The 23,825-nt window shown below is 34.7% G+C and overlaps 1 protein-coding gene across 13 annotated transcripts in view; it reads right to left on the bottom strand.

The window, feature by feature from the left end:
* The window catches only part of GPHN (gephyrin), a 641,293-nt gene that overhangs the window by 101,436 nt on the left and 516,032 nt on the right, over nucleotides 1-23,825 (bottom strand). For all 13 annotated transcript variants that reach the window (XM_032344531.1, XM_032344542.1, XM_032344543.1 and 10 more), the window contains one exon: nucleotides 4,051-4,188. In XM_032344531.1, the coding sequence (XP_032200422.1) occupies nucleotides 4,051-4,188 (138 nt within the window). The remainder of the gene's footprint in view (nucleotides 1-4,050; nucleotides 4,189-23,825) is intronic.

The raw sequence follows: 23,825 nt of genomic DNA, 5'->3' as shown, positions 1-23,825 counted from the left end.
TATGTAGCTTCATAAAAAGTAAAGCAAGGCAAAAAGTATGTCTGATGGCAAAGCTGCTTCCAGTATATCTTACTTCCTTTTTCCTTGTTTTCTAATAGCCTCTGAATTGTCAGAGGAGTTAATGTATTCCTAACATGACTTGTGAACCACTTTGGTGAGAATCTCCTGTGGCTTAGAATCAGGAGCTTCTGCATTTATTCTAGAGGGCAGTGAAATTCTGCTTTAGATTACTGCCTGAAAATAGGGATGGTGCCAGAATATTTTAATCTGCCTTAAAGGAAGTAGCTGGTGCTGTACCAAATGTGAAGTTATAATTTATTCATGTCATGCATTTTATAAGCAAAGAGGATGAATCGCATATGGCAGTCTAACAAATACTATCACCTATTGTTACCTAGGTATGCCTCTTCCAAGAAACCAAAGGAAGGTTATTTAGAGTCAGTGGAGCACTTGCTCCTTAAAGGCCTTGCTTGCAGATCGGAGCTGAAAATAGTACATATGCTAAAGAATAGACCACAGACAAGAGAAAATTCATCTGCAGCCCAAACAGATTAAAACAAACAGTACACATACATGCACATCTAGGCACTTGTTTTAGAATAATTTTCATGCTGATTTGAGATGTAGTGTATTATTGTAGAATGAGCAGCAGACCAGGAGTCAAGAATTCTAGGTTATCTTTGGTTTTAATCATAACCATGTGTCCAGCTTTAAGAACATTATTACACTTCTCTGGTTTAAAATTCCCTCATCTTTAAAATAAGAGAGACTACTTAATTTCCCAATTACCTTCTTTCTGTAATATTCTAAGTATTTCACATATTATACTCTATAATTCCTTCATGGAAAGTTACCCTATGTCTCTGATCTTGACAGCAATCTCTTCCAGCATTTCTGTAAAAGTTTATTCTGTTTTCAGGAATTCTTATTGATTCTTGTCAGATATATATATATATATATATATATATATATATATATATATATATATATATGAGATGTTACAGTTTCAAACTGCTTGATAGATTCAGTGGTTCTAAACATTTCTTACGAAACATGGACTCTCCTTATGGGTTTCTCTAATTGTAGGTGTCCGAGAATTTGTATAGGCAAAATACTTAGGATTTTAGACTACTGTGAAGGATTTTTAGCTTCCCCTTTGCCACTCCCTAAACTCTTTTTATTCATGACTAAAGGATGAAATTCAATATTTAATGGTACATCCAGCAGAAATAAAAATGAACTGTGAACATTCTGGATAGAAGATCAAATCAGCCATAACATTCCCTTAAGGCAAAGCCTAATCCAGAGCAAGAACCTAACTCTCTTCAATTCTGTGAAGACTGAGACAGGGGAGGGAGCTGCAGAAGAAAAGTCTGAAGCTAGCAAGAGGCTGGGTCATGAAGTTTAAGGAAAGAAGCCATCTCCATAACATCAACAATGTGTAAGGTGAAGCAGCAGGTGCTGATGGAGAAACTGCAGCAAGTTATGCAGAAGATCCAGCTAAGATAATTAAGGAAGGTGGTGGCACTAAGCAAGAGGTTTTCAGTGTAGATGAAACAGCCTTTTATTGGAAGGAGATGCCATCTGGAACTTTCATAGGGGGGAGAAGTCAATGCCTGGCTTCAAAGCTTCAAAGGACAGCCTAACTCTCTTGTTAGAGGTTAACACAGGTGGTGGCTTTCAGTGGAAAGCAGTGCTCATTGACATTCTAAAAATCCTAGGTCCCTTGAGAATTATGCTAAATCTACTCTGTCTATGCTCTATAAATCGAACAATAAAGACTGGATGACAGCACATTGGTTTATAACATGGAGTAACATGAGTATTGTAAACCCACTATTATGAGCTACTGAAAAAAAAATGGTGTTTGTGTAGATGTTCTCTAATGTTCATTGAAGTTTGAATATTTTATGATCAGGAAGAAAGTCTTTTATTTGTAAAATCAATCCTTTTGTGTTTATCTGCATAACAAAAACAATTAAGAAACTATATTTTATTCAAATTGCACTAAAACTTCTATGTTGAATTTTTAGAAAAGAAAATGGTTGATTAAAAACTGAAAACACCGGAGGACACTACCTTTCCATTGTCTTTCCACAGGCTGGTCTCTACATGCTATTAACGTAAGAGCTTATGTATATATTCAGGGTACTAAATGAGAAGAACATGCACCCAAGAATACTTTATTCAGCAAAGCTATCATTCAGAATGGATGGAGAGATAAAGAGCTTCCAGGACTGGCAGCAACTAAAAGCATATGTAACCACCAGGCCAGCCCTGCAATAAATACTAAGGGGGGCTCTATAAAAGAAAGACGCCAAGAGTAATATAGCCTAGAAATTTACAGAGACAATCCATAGAAACAGGAACTTTACAGACAAGAGGATGGCAATATATACATGTCTTTGAGTAGTAACTCTCAACATGAATGACCTAAATGCTCCCATGAAATGGCACAGGGTTGCAGATTGGATACAAAGACAGGAGCCATCTACATGCTGTCTAGGAGAGATGAATTTTGAACCTAAATACACTGCTGGACTGAAAGTAAGGGGATGGAGAACCATTTATCATGCCAATGGACCTCAAAAGAAAGCTAGGGTAGCAATTCTTATATCAGAAAATTAGAATTTATATCAAAGACTGTAATAAGCAATCCAGAGGGACACCATATCATACTTAAAGTTTTAACAACAAGAAAATCTAACAATTGTAAATATCTATGTCCCCAACATGGGAGCAGCCAACTACATCAGCCAGTTGTTCACCAAAATAAAGAATCAGATCGACAATAATACTTTAGTTGTAGGAGACCTCAACACTTCACTCTAAGCAGTAGACAGATCATCTAAGCAGAAGATCAACAAGAGCTTTGAATGACACACTGGACTAGAGGGACCACATACATATATACAGAACATTCCACTCTAAAACAACGGAATACACATTCTTCTCAAACACACATGGAGCTTTCTCCAGAATAAACCACACACTGGGTCACAAATCAGGTCTCAACCTATACCAAAAGACTGAGATTATCCCCTGCATATTCTCAGACCACAATCCTTTAAACTGGAACTCAATCACAAGAAAAAATTTGGAAGGAATTCAAACACTTGGAAGCTTCTCATTGAAAATGAGATGGATGAAGCAGAAAAACTAAGGTCATATTGGTTGCTCAGGGATCAATGGGTATATTAATATGGTTTTTACATTTTACATTTAAAAAGAGGTTTTCCACAAAAGAAAACATGGTTACAAGACATATTTATTATCTCTCATTTCTGAAAAAAAGGACAGAAGGCAGACATAGAGATAACTACTTTCCTCACTCAGGACTGATAATCCTTTCTTTCATTTTTAAGATTTATTTTACTTATTTGAAGTCCTTTTTTATAAAAATGATTTATTGATTTATTTGAGAGACAGAGAAGACTGTGGGTAGGGCAGAGGGAGAGAGACTCCTCACTGACCATGGAGCCCTATGTGGGGCTTGACTCCAGGACCCTGAGATCATGACCTTAGCAGAACCAAGAGTCGGACACTTAACTGACTGAGTCACCCACGTGCCCCTATTATATTTATTTGACAGAGAGAGAGAGCATGAGCAGGAGGGGGCATGGATGAGAGAATCTCAAGCAGATTCCTTGCTGAGCATAGAGCCTGAGACAGGGCTTGATCTTATGACCCTGAGATCATGACCTGAGCTGAAACCAAGGACTGAACATCCAACGGACTGCGCCACCCAAGTGCCCCTGATAATCCTTTCTTTAATTTAGAGTATTGGTATTTTGATGGACAAGGTAAACACAGTTGTTTTCCTTCTTCTTTTTTTTTTTTTATGAAGAGGAAGCTTTATAGGTACTTTACTCTCTAATACCATTAAGATTGCTCTTACAATTGAGTAGAAATAAAGCAAAAAGAATTATATAGTAATTATGATAATGGTTAATAACCTTTCTCCTTCAGGAAAACCATGTATTCATATTATTATGAATCTTACTTGGAAAAAAAATGAAAAGAAAAGGCAACGGGCAAATATAATAGTACCTCGGTAGTTGATGATTTCTGTCCCAAGCACCGGAGTCATCTCCAGGACTGTGATGAAGGCCTTGTCCATAGACGTTAGAGGAAAAGGAGACATGCGGTGTCTTCTAGCCACCTTGGTGATGTCAACAGCACTGTGACCTAAACAGGAAGATAATTAACTAAGACTGTGATGCTGAAACAGTGATTACAGAGTGGTAATGTCTAATAAATATCATTAATTCTCATTTTCATATGTCTGTAAATGAATATTATAAGGTAAGAAATTTTCTTTTCCTTCCAAAATACAGCCTGCTTTGGTGGAACATTAAATCAAATCAGCAGTGTTACATTATATGTCAAAACTTGGTGAAATTTAATCATGTTATCAGATAATCCTTTTGGATTATCAGATAATCCATTGTGGCACTGTTCCAATTAATTTTCACAACAACCTTATGGGGAGGAATTATTATTATCCTTATTTACAGATGAGGAAAGAGGTGTTTATATATCTTGGCCTAAATCACAAAGCTAGTAACAGTAGAGACATGACTCAAACTAGGGTAGTGTGACTTCAGAGTTTATGTCCTTAACCACATACTAAACATTGAACATTTAATGAGCTAGCTGGTAAAATGAAATACTCAAACTTGAATTTATTTAGGATTTCATAGGAAATTTTCTTTTTTTTTTTTTAGAAAAGCCACAGGAAAAGATTATTTAGCTACTCACTCCTTATTCACTCTCCTTCACGGCATTAATATTACCCATACACTAAAACTCCTAATTTATATCTCCAATCCCAACCTCTATCTTCAACTCTAGATTTTTACGTCATCTAAACAGGGGCGGACAAGAATGTGCATCTCCAAACTTAGAAATCATCCAACATGCACTTGGATGTGCAATAGGTAATTGAAACTGAACATGTTCAAAATCAAACTCTTGATTCCCCCCACCCTTCTATCTTGCCCTTATGATGTTTTATTCTCTTGCAATTTCTATCTCAGAAAATAGCAACCTGATTCTGGCAGTTATTAATCCAAAATCTTGGAAACATCCTTGATTCTTTTTGTCAGAACCCTATCTAAACTACCTTTGAAATAGCTCTAGAATCTAACCATTACTTACCACCTCCACAATTACTACAGTGGTTGGATCCATGATTTATTTCCTGGGAAACTGAATAGCCTCCTCACTGATCTCCCTGCTACTGTCCTTGTTGCACTATAATTTACTCTCCACAGTAGTTACAGTGATCCTTTTAAATTTTAAACTGGATTGTGCTAATCTTTGCTCATTACTCTCCAATGACTTTCTATCTCACTCAGAATAAAATATTTGCTATGGCATGAAGTCCAACATATTATGGCCCCTACTATCCTCATGATCTATCATTTCCACTCTTGATCATTGTGCTCTAACCACACTGTTTTCTTGCTTGTCCTTGGGCATGCCAAATAATCCCTCTTCAGGGTCTTTGTACTCGGTATTTTGTCCACTTCGACATCTTTCCCCAGATACTATGGTTCCATCAATCCCTCATTTCTTTCAGGTCATTGCTAAAATATCATCTCATCAGAGAGGACTCTGTTAAACATCCTATCTAGATTATTATCCACCATTCTTCTCTATTATTTTTATCCTTTCTCCGTGGATATATAAATACATACACACACATATATGGATATTCATTTCCACATGCTTATAATTTATATTGTACATTTATATTTATAGCCTTCCCCTTTAGAATGTAAGCTCCATTGTCTTTTTTGTTCAATGTTATCTCCAGTATCTAGAACAGTATTTGGCACATAATAAGCAATAAAAATAAATATTTGTTAAATTAATGAATCATTTAATGACAGAAAGGGACTTCTTAGATCACTATATTTTCATGCATAAATAACTTGGCCTTTCTTTTCTTTATAGTCCGGGGTGAACAGAAAAGGAGTAACTGCAAACACAGTTGCTTGGCTATCCTGTCTGCTATTCACAGCTCCATTCTTTCCTAGCTACTCTGCAGTTGAGTGTGGTCATATGATACAGTTCTGGTCAGTAAGATGTTGGAGGAAATCCCTGGGGGGCAGGCCCCTATAGTGAATAAAAAGAAAAAGAGAGAAAGCTTTAAGAGGAGAAAGCTTTTGCCCTTTCTTCTTTCTGCTTGGGACATGGGTAGATACTGGGAGGTGCTGTAGCCATTTTTTAACCAGGAGGGTGGAAACCCACACAGTAAGTATGGAAATCTGAGAAGAAAAAAGAGCCTTAGTCTCTGCTGACAATATTGAGCTGTTGCACAATCCCTGGACTGCCTGTCACCAGGCTTTTGATATGCAAGACAAATAAGTTCCTATTTCTTTAATCCACTTTATCACAATTGTATATATTCCTCAGTAGTCTATAAGTTCCTAGTCATTGCAATTTATTAAGTTTAATATCTCTAACCCAACCCCAGCAGTTGCTTCAGACATATTCACTTAATTAACTTAAAGGTACCACCTCAAAGAGTTTCCATTTAAGGTGAATGATATTGTTATAAGTACTCAAAGAAAAAGACATAAAAAGATGTTATACTTAGGACATTTCCCTCCCATGGGCAATCAGAAAATCACAAAATTTTCAAAGCTTGAAGGGCCTTAGAGATTTAGTGCTAAACATGAACAGTATTTCTATTCAAAATTTAATAAGATGACACTTATAAAGGATTATGTATATCATTCACTTATAATTTGAAACATAAATTTATTTCTTGTTTTCACTGAAGTCCCAACTTTGTCATTAAATATCATGAAGACATATTGTCACAACAAGTGTAACTGGAGAAAATGATGGAGATAGGTGCTTCTGTTCTTTTTTTTTTTTTTTCAGGTTTATTGGTCTCAGATATGATATTTTCTAAAATATGTTTTACTTTCTTTATGGTGCCCAAATTGTGTATAACCTTATAAAAGCTATCCTTTTAAAGTGTTTAATTTCTGAGGAGAAAATTATACTTTTTAACTGAACAGTTTATTTGTTGAATTGCTTTGTAATAAAATTTTCTTATTAGAAAACTAGTTCATCAGTGATACATCTATTCAACAGCTATTTATTGAATGGATTTTATGAGCCAGTTATGGTTAGGGAATTGGGATACAGAGTGAGATACACCCTGCCATGAAGAACATTATAGCTCAGCAGAAAGGAAAGACGGTAAATAAAAAAATAAGAGCAGGTAGGTATTAAACCACCTGATGATAGTTCTCTAACTATAGAGACTGCTGGTTTTCTCTCTCTCTCTCTCTCTTTTTAAAAGATTTTATTTATTTGAGAGAGAGAGAGAGAGAGAGAGAGAGCATGAAAGGGGCAAGGGGCAGAGGGAGAAGCTGGCTCCCTGATGAGCAGAGAGCCTGATGTGGGACTTGATCCTGGGACTCCAGGATCATGACCTGAGCTGAAGGCAGTTGCTTAACCAACTGAGCCACCCAGGTGCCCTGCTGGTTTTCTCTCTAATTGGAAATTACTGTGTGGCTATCTACCAGCCTGGAAAAATCTTTCCCAAAAATCTTTTTTTTTTTTTTTAAAGATTTTATTTATTTATCAGAGAGAGAGAGAGAGGGAGAGAGAGAGCGAGCACAGGCAGACAGAATGGCAGGCAGAGGCAGAGGGAGAAGCAGTCTCCCTGCCGAGCAAGGAGCCCGATGTGGGACTTGATCCCAGGACGCTGGGATCATGACCTGAGCCGAAGGCAGCTGCTTAACCAACTGAGCCACCCAGGTGTCCCCCCCAAAATCTTTAAAAATAATTTTGCACCTTATTTATACATATATTTTAGGGCACCTACCACTTCTATGTTATGTTATAGACATTTAAATATTTATCTTACCTATGTTAGTCAATTGTAAACTCCTTGAAGGTAAACCCTATATCTTACTAAATTTTTGGTTTCCATTTTTTAAAGAAACATGATTTCAACTATTTTCTGATGTTGACAGTAGTTATTTGTAAGAAGCTTCAAAGTGAAAGTTTCAGAAAATTTAAGAATAGTTATCTCTGACTTTTATTTTACAGGTTATAATCCCAAAGCACTTTTATTTGACCTGGGCATTAGAGAACTCATTCAGATGGGAAAAAGAATCAAGAACTGTTTTTCTTCACACCCCAATCCTCTTGTTGATTCCGAACCCACCATAGAAATCTAATGGAGGGATGCCTGGGTGGCTCAGTGGGTTAAGCCGCTGCTTTCGGCTTGGGTCATGATCTCAGGGTCCTAGGATCGAGTCCCGCGTCGGGCTCTCTGCTCAGTGGGGAGCCTGCTTCCCTCTCTCTCTCTGCCTGCCTCTCTGTGTACTAGTGATCTCTCCCTGTCAAATAAATAATTAAAATCTTAAAAAAAAAAAAGAAATCTAATGGAAAAGGAAAAAAAGTATGTACTCTTATGTCTTGAAGGCATGACGGATTATAGCCTAGTAGCCAAATTACTCTGAATGGGCCATAAAATCCAGTTTGATAGAAGTAGAAAGGTAGGAAAGAATACTTTTTTTAAAATAAGAAGGTTGTAATAAAAGGGAGTTCGGTTTTTGGATTAAAAAAATCCAAAAATTGAGAGAAAATTTGGATAGTTTTTCCCTATAAAGCAAAGATGATTTCATGGCCACAGATATATTCTGATGGCTATCTTAAAAACAAATACGAATGGTCACAAAGAGAATCTGTGAGGGTATTAGCTCCATTCAACTCATGTTCACTACAAAACTAACATGTAAAAATATGTGTCCTATATAGAAGATTATAGTGTTCAAGGGAATTTTTACTTTAACTTATAATAGTAAAGTTAGTTGGTAATATATGGCTATCACTGATAATTCGTAGGCAGGGTAGCTACTTTGCCAAAAATAAACTACAAAGTGCTGTAGGATATGGAATTTTTATATGGAAGCAGGGTGGGGATGGTGAAAGCAAGTCTAGACATCCCCTCCACTAGTAGATATCCAAACTGAGCAAAGAAGAACAGGTTTGAATTATTATAACATCTAAATTGATAGCATTCTTCTGCAATGGGTTTAATTTTCTCAAGTAAATTTAAAGGATTAAAGCAATTCTAAATTAGCCACAGATTGGTGACCAGGAGGTTTCTCTAACAAATCCAGGTTTCTGTAAGTAAAACCTAACTTGTCACTTTTATATTTTCTGGTGCATAAGTTTAGATGTGGGGTTGACTATATATGAGCTTGGAATCTTTGCAGGTAAAATACTCAAAATGTTACTGAGGTTTTCTATCATCCATGCAGCAGTTATAATCACTAAAGACTATATAAGAAGTTAGTATAAAAACAGTATGGATTCAATCAGGACTGACATTATGAAAGATATGTTTAAATACTAATGGCAGTATCTGTGATGTATAAGGCCTTCAAAGGGGAACAGAAGGTACAAATGGATTCCTTTCTACTGAGTAGAGTAACTAAGGATCTTTGTCATATAGCAGTAACCTTTTTTAATGTAATGGTCATCGTGAAATGAGATTTATTCCAATGAAATTATTTTTTCCAGTTCAAATGCATCCTTTTCAATCTGATAATTTTTAATATACAATGTTTCATTTTAGCTTGAAAATCCACTCTTTAAATTAGAAGTTAAATAAAGAAAAGATGCTTTCAAATGATAGAATATGATGAAACAAGATCTTTGTGCAGGTTCTTCTTGATTAAATTAAAATCCTCAAGAGGAAACTTTATTCCTCAAAACAACCAAACTGCCTAAAGTGTAAATAATTATAAATTCTTTGGATATACAGAAAATCTCAAGGAAGAGGTTCCTTCTGTCATATTAATAACATTGCCTTTCTTTATCATACTATTTGCAGCTTGGATTCCTTATATTTCTACTTTCTGAATCTTTGAGAGCAGCAAACCACCTAAAATAATGAATAGCTTTCCTAGGAAACCCAGAGAGTGAAAATGATAGTTTGCTTAGGTTAAATAGCTAGGATCTTTGGTAATTCAAAGGATGTGTGGTTCAGATATATAAGTATTTCCTCTTTCATATGTATCTCTTAAACTAAGATAAATCAAGTTCAAAGCCTAAGAAAACACTGGCAATCATAGAGTTTATAGACTTGGGGATGATATGGCAGTTTGTGTATCTGAAAATACTTTCTCATATTGTTTTCAATTTAATAGTCTTAAATGTTTTTCTACTTGTTTATACTAAGATAAAAATGCTATGAGCATTTCTGACAAGACTAAGAAAACATGGCTGAAGGGACTGTGTTATTTTCTAGGGCATTATAAGAAATATTAAAGGAAAGTACTCTTGGGCTTTGTGCATCAAGATTATAATTTTATAATCAAGATTATAAAACAGGGCACTGTCACGAAACATTTGCAGTATAATTTATATTCTTGGTTGGTTCGCTACCCATGGGATAAAATCAAATTCCTTTGAATAGTATATAAAATACTTCTTTGCTTCTTTTTCAGCCTCACTCACTACTCCATTAGAAAATTGATGATACTGTAGATATTAGCATATACCAAACTATTTCATATTTCCCTGCCTTAGCATATGATGTTTGCTTTGCCTAGAGTGACTTTTCTCTTATCTTCTTAAGAAATTATTATTCTTCCTTCACAACTTTCTTTAGTAAGGAAGTAATCAAATAATGATGGAATATGTCAAAAGAATCTTGGAGTCAACTTGAAGAGACTGTTTGGCCTCGGGCAACTTAAGCATCAAAGTAAATTAGGATAGTAGCAGATAATAGAATCCATTTAATAAAAGAAAAGTAAGAATCTATGAATATACACTAATATAAATAAAGAAATAATTACATAAAATTCTTCCTTACAACAGAATGCCAACTGATATATGAAGAAATGTTGGAATTATAAAGTCACCACTTGGCAACTATCATAACAAGAACTGGTTCAGGCAAAAATCATCAATGGATTGTAAAACTAGAAGGTGAAAATCTAAAGAAAAACACATATTTATATAGTTTCACCATATAGCCCCATAAGATTCCTACTAACTACAAAGTAAAGTAGTAATTTTAGAGTGGAGAAACCTGGAAGACAGCATCTTAACCAAGTGACCAAAGTTAATATCACCAGTAATTAATATCACCAGTAATAGGATAAAATGACATCATGAATCTCTTTATACGATGTGTGAAGAATACAGCATCACATGTAAAGTATTTCTAACAAAAATACATAACCTGAATGAAACCGCCAGGAAATATCAGAGAAGTCTAAAACTGAGGAATATTCTATAAAGTAACTGACCTGTGTCTTGAAAAATGTTAAGGTCATGAAAGACCAAAAAAAAAAAAATGAGGAGTTGCTCCAGATAAAGGAGCCTAAAGGCACATGGTTGGTAAAAGTAATGCATGATTCTGGATTGGATCTCAGATCAGAAGGAGAAAATGTTTTTTTCTTTTGCTATCAAGAACATTATTAGAAAAATTGACAAAATGTAATTTGAATAAGATTGTATAACAGTATTATGGCAAGGTTCATTTCCTGATTTTGATAATTGTATCATGGTTATGTAAGAATATTTTTTTCTTTCTTTTCTCCTTTTCTAAAATAAAGGAAATCTACATTGAAGTATTTAGGGGTAAAGAGGCAACATGTCTACAATTTACCCACAAGCAATTCCAGAAAATTTGTGTATTGATATACAGAGAGAAATGATAAAGCAATTGTGGCAAAATGCTAACATTTGAGGGAATCTGATGAAAGATATACAAGAGTTCTTTGTACTATTCTTGCAACTTTTCTGAAGTTTGAAATTATTGCAATAATAATAATAATAAATAATAAAAAAACCCCAAAATTTCTTTCAATAATCTCTCCTTTATGATGCAATATATGCCCATACCTTTTCTTTCTGTTTCCTGCGCTGAGGCACTATTAACTACTCTATCCTAGGATTCTCATTACATACTACGTATCTTACAGCAATAGTACTTATTTATATATGTGTCTATCTTCTTAACTAGATTTTCAGCTCTTTGAGAAAGGAAAAAGTATCTTAACGTCAAAGCCCAAGGATGCTATGCACACAGTGGCCACATAGAAAATTTTTGTTGACTAAGGTCTTAAATACTTGATTTTAACCACTTTAGAATATGCAGCATGACAAAGATGAGCTGAGAGATAAACACTACCTAAAATTTCAAACATTGTTCTGGTCAATAACTTCAATGTTCTTTTTTACTAGAATAGTCCATATTTAAAAATAATTGCAAACATTTATTAACAATAAATTGAAACTAGGTTTTTCTTCTCTTTACCATTTTGTTTAAAAGTGGTAAGAGGGCCAATGCAGTAGGGAAATGTTTGGGAGAAGGGGGTGGGATTATGGACACTGGGGAGGGTATGTGCTTTGGTGAGTGCTGTGAAGTGTGTAAACCTGGTGATTCACAGACCTGTACCCCTGGGGATAAAAACATATGTTTATAAAAAATAAAAAATTAAAAAAAATAATAATAATTTAGCTGTGGTCAAGCAGTGAAGGAAATGAAACATTAGCTTTGGGTTCAATGTATGCACTGCCTTATTTAATAATAAATTACTTAATAATAAATAATTTTAATAAATGATTTAATAAATTATAAATTAAATATAATTATTAAGAAATAAGTTAATAAATCATAAATAATTTAATGAATAATTAACAGAATAATCATAAACAATAAAATAATTAATAAAATAATTTGATTACTATTACTATAAATTATGTAAAATATACTTATTTATTAAATATAAATAATAAATAATTTAACAAATAATTATTTATTAACACTCTAAGTAAGTAACACTGTAAGTAAATCCTTATTGGTTATCTTTAGATCAAGAGGTTTATCTATAGAAAAATTATAAGACCAAAGGAGGAAAAAGTAATTTATTTGCCATGGTCAAGTGTGAACTGTCTTTTATAGCTATCTTCCTTCCACTTTTATTTTCAATTAGTCACATACAAGTGAGCTAAATATATAATATTAAAAGTAAATAGATAAAATTAGCTGAGAGTACAAGGTAAAAAGAGATGAAGTGAAAAATGATATTAGAAGATATAATGATAAAAAAGATTGGCTAAAGCAATACTAAAAAATAAAATTATTATTTTCATTTTTAAATTAATACACAATGTATTATTTGTTTCAGGGGTACAGGTCTGTGATATTATTTCAATTTTTGAGAAAAGATTTTATTTATTTATTTGAGAGAGTGCATGCATGTGCATTGGCAAGAAGAGGGCGGGAAGAGGGAGAGGGACAAGCAGACTCCCTGCTGAGCAGGGAGCCCAATCATGACCTGAAGGCAGATGCCTAACTGATTGAGCCACCCAGGCGCCCTAAGGATAAAATTAGTTTTAAAAAACAGTAAGTAGGAGTCAAGTGCTAACACACCCAACAAAGGCAAGCAAAGTCTTTTGCGTTGAGGTGGCTGTAGATCATCTACAGTAATTTTTCATGACTGTCTTTATAGGACTGGACTTCACTATAGGTGTACCTAAGAATGAACGAAGGACTCTTGAGGAAAGCCTCAATCCTTGATCCTTGGGTTCTTGCCCTTACTAGCAGCACTAGTGCTGCATACAGATTAAAAAGTGTGGGTACTATTTATAGCCACTATGCCAAAAGACCAGCTTTCGACATAATCTTCCTCTTTCAGATACAATTTTTCCCTTTTTCCCCTTTCAACAGCTTTTTTCATCAGATCTTTCTCTTCTTTGCTTACACTATTTACACTAATTACCCTCTGCTTTGCCATCATTCTGGTTCAGGAATACAAACAAATATATTATCTATTCTGAAATCCTTTAGTTCATTCTTGTCCTGCTGTTGATTTCTGGTTTTGTGCCCTTTTTGGGTCTCTGAACTTCAGCTTGCTTTGTTAGGCTGCTAGGACCACCTTTTTAAACTTTACTAGCCAAAAAGCTGAAAATTCTCTTATTCCCCAAAGAGGTTGTCGGGATATAATTTCAGAGGCATTAATATAAATGCATGTATGTATATGTATATATATGTACATATATACATATATGTGTGTGTGTACATATAACACACACACATATAAACTTAAATATATTTTTGTTAGCTTCTATTTGGAATGTCTTCATAAGTGCCACTAGCATTAAAATGCAAAATTAGAATTGTTTTCTTTAGTAGGTCCTTGTTCTAAACATTCTTTAGACAATGGTAGAGAAAAAGTAATTCTTCTTTAGAAATAAGCTATTATATTTCTAAAAGTGGAACCTAACAATATCTTTTAAAACCCTTTCTAAGCATTAACTAACTAGTCTCTATAATATGCCGGGAAAAAGAACCCAGAGAAGTTCAAAGTCATTTTTGTAGTTAGAGGAGTTTTACCAGCTCATAAAAGCTGCATTTGCCTTACTTAATCTTCTCTAGATGGTGTTGTTTTTCATATTATTAGGTATAAGCACATAAGGCTTCAACTCCAGAATGTGTATCCTAGTTATTAGTTTTAATGATAGACTAATAAAAAAGTAAATTTGACTAATATCTTTTCTAAGATGTTAACATTGTTAAACATAATCATTAGGCATGTGGTAGATGTCAATTTGAATACTTGAGAAAGAAAATTGTAGAACAGGTGATCATACAGGCAAATATGAAGGCTGAGTCAGTGTTCTTGGTGAACAGAAATCTAGTTTTTAAGGTATTTTGCACATTAAACAGAACCTAGTTTATTCTATATTTATTGGGCAATTGGTATTCTTCTCATCTTTTTTTTTTAATATTTTATTTGTTTACTTGACAGAGAACTAGAGAGAGAGAACAAGTAAGCAGAGCGGCAGGGAGAGGGGGAGAGAGAGAAGCAGGCTCTCCGCTGAGCAGGGAGCCGGATGCGGGGCTCGATCTCAGAACCCTGGAATCATGACCCGAGCCGAAGGCAGCCGCTTAACCAACTGAGCCACAGAGGCGCCCCTCTTCTCATCTTTTGATAGGCCTAAAAAGTGAGGTTAATTCATAACTAATTCTGCTGATATGAGGGCTATAGTTTTTTAAAAATGTATAAATCACAGTATGACTATAACTGTAGAATTAATATATAATCCAATGTGTATAGTGGAAGAAAATAATTATATATGTTAGTAGCAGTTATCTTTAAGTTGTAGGATAAGACTGACTTTTTTCCTTCCTAATTTCTGTATTATTCAGATTCTTGCAATAATCATACATCACTTAAATTTAATATATTTACATATATACATACATATATACACACATACACATATATGTATATGTGTGTATATATATGCACATATATGCATATGCATATATATATATAAATAAATATAAATGTTTTAAAATTTATCCTAGGGATACAGTTCAATCTAGAGTAATGTGTTAGACTTTTCATGATCTGTCCTTTCTCTCTGACTTCATCCCTCTTTGCTCTTACATATATCCTTATTCCAGCTATAGAAAACTTAATAATTTCCAGTACACAGCATTATTTTTTTCTCACACATCTGTCTTAACTGCTTTTCTACTTCCAGTACAACTAGCAAACACCTGCTTATTTTTAAGACTATGAAGATAAAGTATGAGTCATATCTAATATAGGATCTTGTAATTCATGCTTCCAAAGTTAGAAATTGGTGGTCATTCTTGACTTCCTTACCTTCCCTATCTAGTTCCCAATCCTGCCAATTGTGATTCCTTAATATTAGAAAAAAAATACTGTATTATTTTTCTATTTCTATTGCTCCAGCTTTAATTCAAGCTCTCATCAGATACCTGCTTCTGATCTCACCTGGAATCAATTCATTCTTCACATCACAGTAAATGTTCTTTCAAAATTGTAAATTTGATCTTGTCATTCCACATTCAAATTCCTTTACCGACCTTTACAATAAAATCCAAACCCATTAGCATGGCAATTAGGAGGTTCATATTCAAAAACTATATGGCCAACTGGAGCTCAAAATTCGTTAACTTTTCCAGCCTCTTATTTCCCTTATTCCCTTCCTCCTCCTCAAACTGCACCCCCTCCTCCATCTGTGTGTTACAATGCTTGGTGTATAGTAAGCTCTTCATAAATATTAGATATTTGCATTCAGGGTGCCTGGGTGGCTCACTCAGTTAAGCATCCTATTCTTGATTTTGGCTCAGGTCATGATCTCAGGATTGTAAGAGTGAGCCCTATGTCGTTGGGTTCCATGCTGGGTGTGAAATCTGCTTAAGATTTCCCCTCTCCCTTTCCTTCTTCCTCTCCCCTAAAAAAGTTATATATTTGCATTAATATTATTTTTAATAGAGTTATCATCTGAGATAGATTTAAATCTATGTGGAAAGAACAGTTTGAATAAAGCAGCTGCTTTTTCTCTCCCATATTCCTCCCCACTTTATTCTACCCTGCTATGTGCCCCAAAGGGCTAGCATTTATGGGTAGAACCAATAGAATCCTTATACCTGTGACTTCTGCTTGAGTGCTGTTTGGCAGTGGTTATGTTCATATAATAAAAACAGTTAGCTCTGTGAGTCAGTCCTCTCTAACAGACTTATTTTAGACAATTATTCTCTTCCCTGGATCCTTGAGGCTTAAAGGCAGGAACAGTTTCCTGCTGTTGGGAGCCCCAAAAATTCTTTAACTTATCTTGCTTTTCCTTAACCCTAGCTACTCTGTTGTAACTAGTTCCTTTATTAAATTCTCCATTATCCTGTTTGAATGTGGCATTTGACTCTTGCCAGGACTAAGTGATACAGCCGCCAAGGTGAGACTCGACACAATATGATCAGGAAAGAATGTAGAGATGGATATTGGTAGAGTGCTGGGTTCCTAATTGGGATCAGAGGGAGTTGAGGTTAGAAAAGTAACTAAAACCAGACCATAAAAGCCCTTAAATGCTAGGCTTGGAGACTGCACTTTATTATGTAAGCCAACTGGAAGCCATTTACATAATTTATCATGTAAGCCAACATTTTGAAGTTTTTTAAAAAACTGTGTTATATTAGTAACCATACAGTTCATCATTAGTTTTTGCTGTAGTGTCTCATGATTCATTGTTTGCATGGAACACCCAGTGTTCCATGAAATAAGAGTGACACATACAAAGATTTCTTGCAGACAAGTTTTACCATAGAAAGGCTGAAAAATTAGCTCAACATTACATGTCTAAATAGATAGTTCAAAACAAAAAGACCAGATGTCCAGATTTTCCTGGTGTGCTTTCTCTTGTATCACCCTAGGGGGACTTTCTTTCCTTCAACTTCATTTACTAAAAATAAATTGAATACTCTCCCTATGTAAGATATTTTATTAATCACTAGGAAGTAATGCTGAGGTAGGTAAGATGAGATTCCTATTTCTCAGTCACACAGTGTTTTAAGGAAAAAGTAAAACAAACCTGTAAATGCTTATGTCTTTAAACAATAAAAACCCATTTTTTAATGTTTTAAAACAAAAAACTATGTATGTATGATAATGCAGAAAAGGAAATAACTAATTCTGATGGCACAAATGGTAAAGTTCCACAGGGAGGTGCCAACTGAGCTTTAAACAATAGAAAAAGGGAGGAACATCTGAAACAAAATGAACAAAATAATAGAGATTTGAAAGTACTTTTAGAGAATGAGGAATCACCCAATGAGGCTGGAGGTGGAGAGGATGAACTAAAAGGTATAAGGGTGGTCATTTCAGTTAAGGATAGGATTTGAAGAGGATTAATACTATAGAAAATGAAGAACTATTCAAGATTTTTTTTATACATAAGTGATACAGACTTAAAAATGCAATACTTGACTGATGGTAGGTTGCAAGGAAAATAGGCTGCAGTCTGCAAGTAAGAGAGACTGCAGTCAGGCGGAAGAGTTAGCATGCTACTACAATCTTAAAAGTTAGAGACACAGAAGGTCTTTTTTTTTTAAAAAATATTTTATTTATTTATTTGACAGAGAGAGATCACAAGTAGGCAGAGAGGCAGGCAGAGAGAGAAAGAGGAGGAAGCAGGCTCCCTACTGAGCAGAGAGCCTGATGTGGGACTCGATCCCAGGACCCTGAGATCATGACCTGAGCCGAAGGCAGCGTCTTAACCCACTGAGCCACCCAGGCGCCCGACACAGAAGGTCTTAACTAAAAATAATAGGAACTGGAAAAAGAGTAATTAGAAGAGCCATAATAAATGGTTCTATGACTGACTGTGCTTTGAGAAGGAGAGGCAAATCTGATGAGAGTCAAGTTTAGTTATGAGGGTTAGTGGGAATGACATTAACTAAGATAATAAGTGGACAATTTGGAGGGAAGGGTGGTTAATTTTGTTCTGATGAGGGAAATATCCTAGTACAACACCAGGGGGTTTCCAGTATGTAACAACAAGAGGAGTTTGAAGTTGGGGAGAAAAGAGTTTTTCACCTTGTGTAATTGAAACTCTATACCTATGGAACAGTAATGCCCCATTTCCTCCTACTTCCAGCCCCTGGCAACTACCATTCTGTTTTCTGATTCTATGAGTTTGATTATTTTAGATACCTTAGATAAGTTGAGTTATGTAGTAATTTGCCTTTCATGACAGGCTTATTTCATTTAGCATAACGTCTTAAGTTTTATTCATGTTCTAGCATATGACAGGATTTCCTTCTTTTTTAAAGGCTGAGCTGAGTTAATAGTCCATTATGTATATGTATTCATTCATCTGTTGATGGACATTTAGGCTGCAGAAGCTATTGTGAATAATGCTGCAACGGACATGGATAAGCAAATATCTCTTTGAGATCCTGTTCTTAATTCTTCTGGATATATTCTCAGAAGTAGGACTGCTGGATCATGTTGCAGTTTTATTGTTAATTTTTTGAGGAACTTCCTTAGTTTTCCATAGTAGTTAACACCGTTTTATAATCCCACTAACAGTACACAAGGGTTCCAGTTTCTCCACATCCTTACCAACTCTTTTTTTTCTTAAGTAGTGGCAGTTTTTATTTGCATTTCCCTTATAATTAGTGATATTGAGCATCCATTCACACACGCAGTGGCATTTGTGTATGTCTGGAAAATTGTATATTCAAGTCTTTTGCCCACTTTTTTTTTTTTTAAACAAACATTTTATTTATTCATTTGACAGAGAGAGATCACAAGTACGCAGAGAGGCAGGCAGAGAGAGACGAGGAAGCAGGCTCTCCACAGAGCAGAGAGCTGGATGCGGGGCTCGATCCCAGGACTCTGGGATCATGACCTGAGCCGAAGGCAGAGGTTTTAACCCACAGAGCCACCCAGGCGCCCCGCCCACTTTTAAAAAAAAAAGATTTTTATTTATTTATTTATTTGACAGAAAGAAATCACAAGTAGACAGAGAGGCAGGCAGAGAGAGAGAGAGAGAGAGAGAGAGAGAGAGAAGCAGGCTCCCTGCCGAGCAAAGAGCCCGATGCGGGACTCAATCCCAGGACCCTGAGATCATGACCTGAGCCAAAGGCAGCGGCTCAACCCATTGAGCCACCCAGGCGCCCTTTTGCCCACTTTTTAATTGCTTTTTCTTGTTGAATTGTAGGAATTCCTTCTATATCCCAGAGATTAACTCATTATTTGATATATGGTGTGCAGATACTTTGTTCTATTCTATAGGTTGCTTTTTCATTCTGTTGATTGTGTACTTTGCTATGCAGAGTTTTTAAAATTTAATGTAGTCCCATTTGTCTATATTTGTTTTAGTTGCTGTTTTTGTGTCATATCATTGTCCATTCCAATGTCATGAAGCTTTCCCCTGATGTTTTCTTCTAGTTTTATAGCTTCGGGTCTTATGTTTAGGTCTTTAATCCATTTGAGTTAATTTTGGTATATAGTATAAGATTAAGGGTCCATCTTTAATTTTTTTGCATTTGGATATCCAGTTTTCCCAACACCATTTGTTGAATAGACTATCCTTTCCATATTGTGTAGTTTTGGCAGCCTTGGTGCCAAATATGTGGCAGTTTATGTCTGGGCTTTCTATTCTGTTCCATTTGTCTATATGTTTGCTTTTATGCCAGAACAACATTGTTTTGATTAATGTATCTTTGTAGTATGTTTGAAATCAGGAAATGAGAGGCCTGCAGCTTTGTTTTTTCTCAAGATTATTTTAGCTATTTAAAGTACTTTTTTTTTCACTGAATTTTAAAATGGTTTTTCTATTTCTGAAAAAAATGTCATTGGGATTTTGATAGTGATTGCACTGAATCTTTAGACTGCTTTAGGTAATATGAATATTAACAATATTAAGTCTTCCAATTCATGAACAAGAGGATATTTCTTTCAGCAATATTTTATAGTTGTACAGGTCTTTTACCTCCTTGTTTAATTTATCCCTGAGTATTTTATTTTTTGATACTATTGAAATGGGATTGTTTTCTTAATTCCTTTTGGATTGTTCATGGTTAGTATTTGGAAACACAACTGATTTTGGATTATTGAGTTTGTATTCTGCAACTTTGTTGAATTATTTCATTCTGACAGTGTGTGTATGTGTGTATGTGTGTAATCTTTAGGGTTTTATACATATAAGATTGAGTCATGTGTGAATAAAGATCATTTTACTTCTTCCTTTCTAGTTCAGATGTCTTTTATTTGCTTTTCTTGCCTAAGAGCTCTGACTGGAACTTTCAGTATCATATTGAATAGAAGTGGTGAAAGTGGGTATTCCTGCCTTGTTTGCAAATAAAGGAAAACCTTTCAGTTTTCTACTGTTGTATATAATTTAGCTGTTTACCTTTTTATATATAACTTTTATTATGGTGAGGTAACTCCCTTCTATTCCTATTTGGTGAGTGTTTTTATCAGGAAAGGGCATTGAATTTTGTCAAATGCTTTTTCTCTATCTATTAAGATGATCATGTGGTTTTTGTTCTTTTGTTTTGTTAATGTGGTATATTCTGTTTATTGACTTTTGTATGTTGAACCACCCACCCTTGTATCCCAGGGATAAATCTCACTTGTTCATGGTATATAATCTTTTTCATGTGCTGTTGAATTTCATTTTCTAGTTTTTGCTGAGGATTTTTGCATCTACGTTCATAAGAGATACTGGTCTGTAGTTTTCTCATAATATCATTGTCTGGCTCAGGGTAATGATAGATAGCCTCAGAAAATGAGTTAATAAGTGTTCCCTCTTCTTCAATATTGGGAAGAGTCTGAGAAGAACTGGCTTTAATTCTTCTTTAATTGTTTGGTAGAATTCTACAGTGAAGTCATCTGGTTCTGGGATTCTTGGTGGAAAACTTTTGGTTACTGATTCAATCTCCTTCTAGTTGTTAGGTTTTTTTGGATTTTCTGTTTCTGTATGATTCAGTCTTGGTAGAATATATGTTTCTAGAAGTTTATCCATTTCTTCTAGGCTTTCCAACTTGCTGGAATATAATTATTCAAAGTAGTCTCATAATCTTTTTCTTATTTTTGTGGCATCAGTTGTAATGTATTTTTTTTCATTTCTTATTTTAGTAATTAAGTCTTCTCTTTTATTCTCAGACTAATTAAGGGTTTGTCAAATTATCTAATTAAAAAAATAACAACTCTTTGTTTTGTTGATTTCTATTGTATTTCTATTCTCTATTTCATTTATTTCTGCTCTAATATTTATTATTTTCTTCCTTCTTCTAACTTGAAGATTAGTTCTTTTATTTCTATTGTTCTTTAAAATGTGCAGTTAGATTGTTGATTTCAGATCTTTCTTCTCTTTTAATGTAAGCCATTTACTGTTAAAACTTCCCTGTATTATTGCTTTTGCTGCATTCCATAAGTTTTAGTGTTTTGTTTTGGTTTTCATTAGTGTCAAGATATTTTCTAATTTCCTTGTGATTTCTTCTTTGACTCACTGGTTGGTCAAGAGTGTGTAATTTCCACATACTTGTGATTTTTCTAATTTTTCTATTGTTACTGATTTCTAGTTTCATTGCCTTGTTGTTGGAAAAGATACTTGGTAGATTAAGCTTCCTTAAATTTGTTAAGGCTCTTTTTTGTGTGTGTGTGGTCTAACATTTGATCTATTTTGGAGAATGTTCTGTGAATAGGTATGGAGCAGAATATGTGTTCTGCTGCTGGTGGGTGCAGTGTTCTGTGTATGTCTGTTAGGTCCAATCATATTTATAATGTTGTTCAAGTCCTCTGTTTCCTTACTGATTTTGATTATTCTATCTGTTATTAAAAGTGGTATATTGAATTCACTATTATTGTGTTACTATCTATTTCTTCCATCAATTCTGTCCACGTTTGCTTTGTATTTTTGGGTACTCTGATGTTACGTGCTTATGTATTTATAATTTTTGTATCTTTCATTGTTATGGAATTGACTCTTTTATCATTATATAACACCCTTCTTTGTTTCTTGTAACAGCTGTTTTTAACTTTAAGTCTGTATTGTCTGAAATACATATGGCCACTCTTGTTCTCTTTTGGTTACCATTTACATGGAATAATGTTTTCCATCCTTACACTTTGAGCCTATGTGTGTCTTTTTATCTAAGCTGAATCTCTTATAGATGCATTGATTTTTAAGAAATCCATTCAGCTAGCCACTCTTACGTCTTTTGATGGGGAAATTTTACCCATTTCATTTGAAGTTAGTGCTGATAGGAAAGGACATACTATTACCATCTGAAAAATTATTTTCTGTTTGTCTTATACTTATTTTGGACCTCTTTTCTACTCTTGATGCTTTTCTTTGTGTTTCATTGATTTTGTTTTTGGTATTAACCTTTGATTTCTTTCTCATCTCTTTCCTTGTATATTCTGTAGGTATTTTGCAAGCGCGCGCACGCGCGCGCGTGTGTGTGTGTGTGGTTTCCTTGGAACTTAAACATCTTATAGTTACAACAATCTATTTCATGCTTGTAAGAACTTCAATCATATACAAAACCCTTGTCTTTTACATTTTTCCACTCCCACTTTATATTAACTGATGTCACAACCCACTCCTTACATACCATGTATACATTAACATAGTCTTAAAAGTTATTTTTTATGATTGTATCTTTTAAATTCTATACTAAAATTAAAAGTGCTTTACATGCCACTATACAATATTGTAGAATTCTGTATTTGTCTATATATTTACCTTTGTTGGTGAGTTTTATATTTTATTTTATTAATTTATTTTTTAAAGATTTTATTTTTATTTATTTGACAGAGAGAAATCACAAGTGGGCAGAGAGGCAGGCAGAGAAAGAGAGAGAGGAGGAAGCAGGCTCCCCACTGAGCAGGAAGCCCAACGTGGGGCTCGATCCCAGGACCTTGAGACCATGACCCGAGCTGAAGGCAGAGGCTTAACCCAATGAGCCACCCAGGCTCATTGGGAAAATAGAGGAGTACCTCGGTGGTACTGAGTTTTTATATTTTAAAAACTGAGTTTTATATTTTAATATACATTTGTGTTGCTGTCTGATGTCCTTTTTTTTTTTTTTTTAAAGATTTTATTTATTTGACAGACAGGTATCGCAAGTAGGCAGAGAGGCAGGCAGAAAGAGAGGAGGAAGCGGGCTTCCTACTGAGCAGAGAGCCTGATGCAGGCCCCCATCCCAGGACCCTGAGACCATGACCTGAGCTGAAGGCAGAGGCTTTAACCCACTGAACCTCCCTGGTGCCCCATGATGTCCTTTTGTTTCAATTTGCAGGAATAACTTTAGCATTTCGTGTAAGGTAGGTCTAGTGGTGATAAACTCTTCAGCTTTTGCTTATCTGTGAAAGTCCTTATATCTCTTTCATTTCTGAAGGACAGTTTTGCTAGAAATAGTATTCTTGGTTGACTATCTTTTTCTTCCAGGACTTTGAATTATCATCCTACTTCCTTCTAGTCCATAAGGTTTCTGCTAAGAA

The sequence above is a fragment of the Mustela erminea genome, chromosome 5, assembly GCF_009829155.1.
Source record: "Mustela erminea isolate mMusErm1 chromosome 5, mMusErm1.Pri, whole genome shotgun sequence".
Classification (NCBI taxonomy): Eukaryota; Metazoa; Chordata; class Mammalia; order Carnivora; family Mustelidae; genus Mustela; species Mustela erminea.
This window is presented reverse-complemented; position numbering and strand designations above follow the sequence as displayed.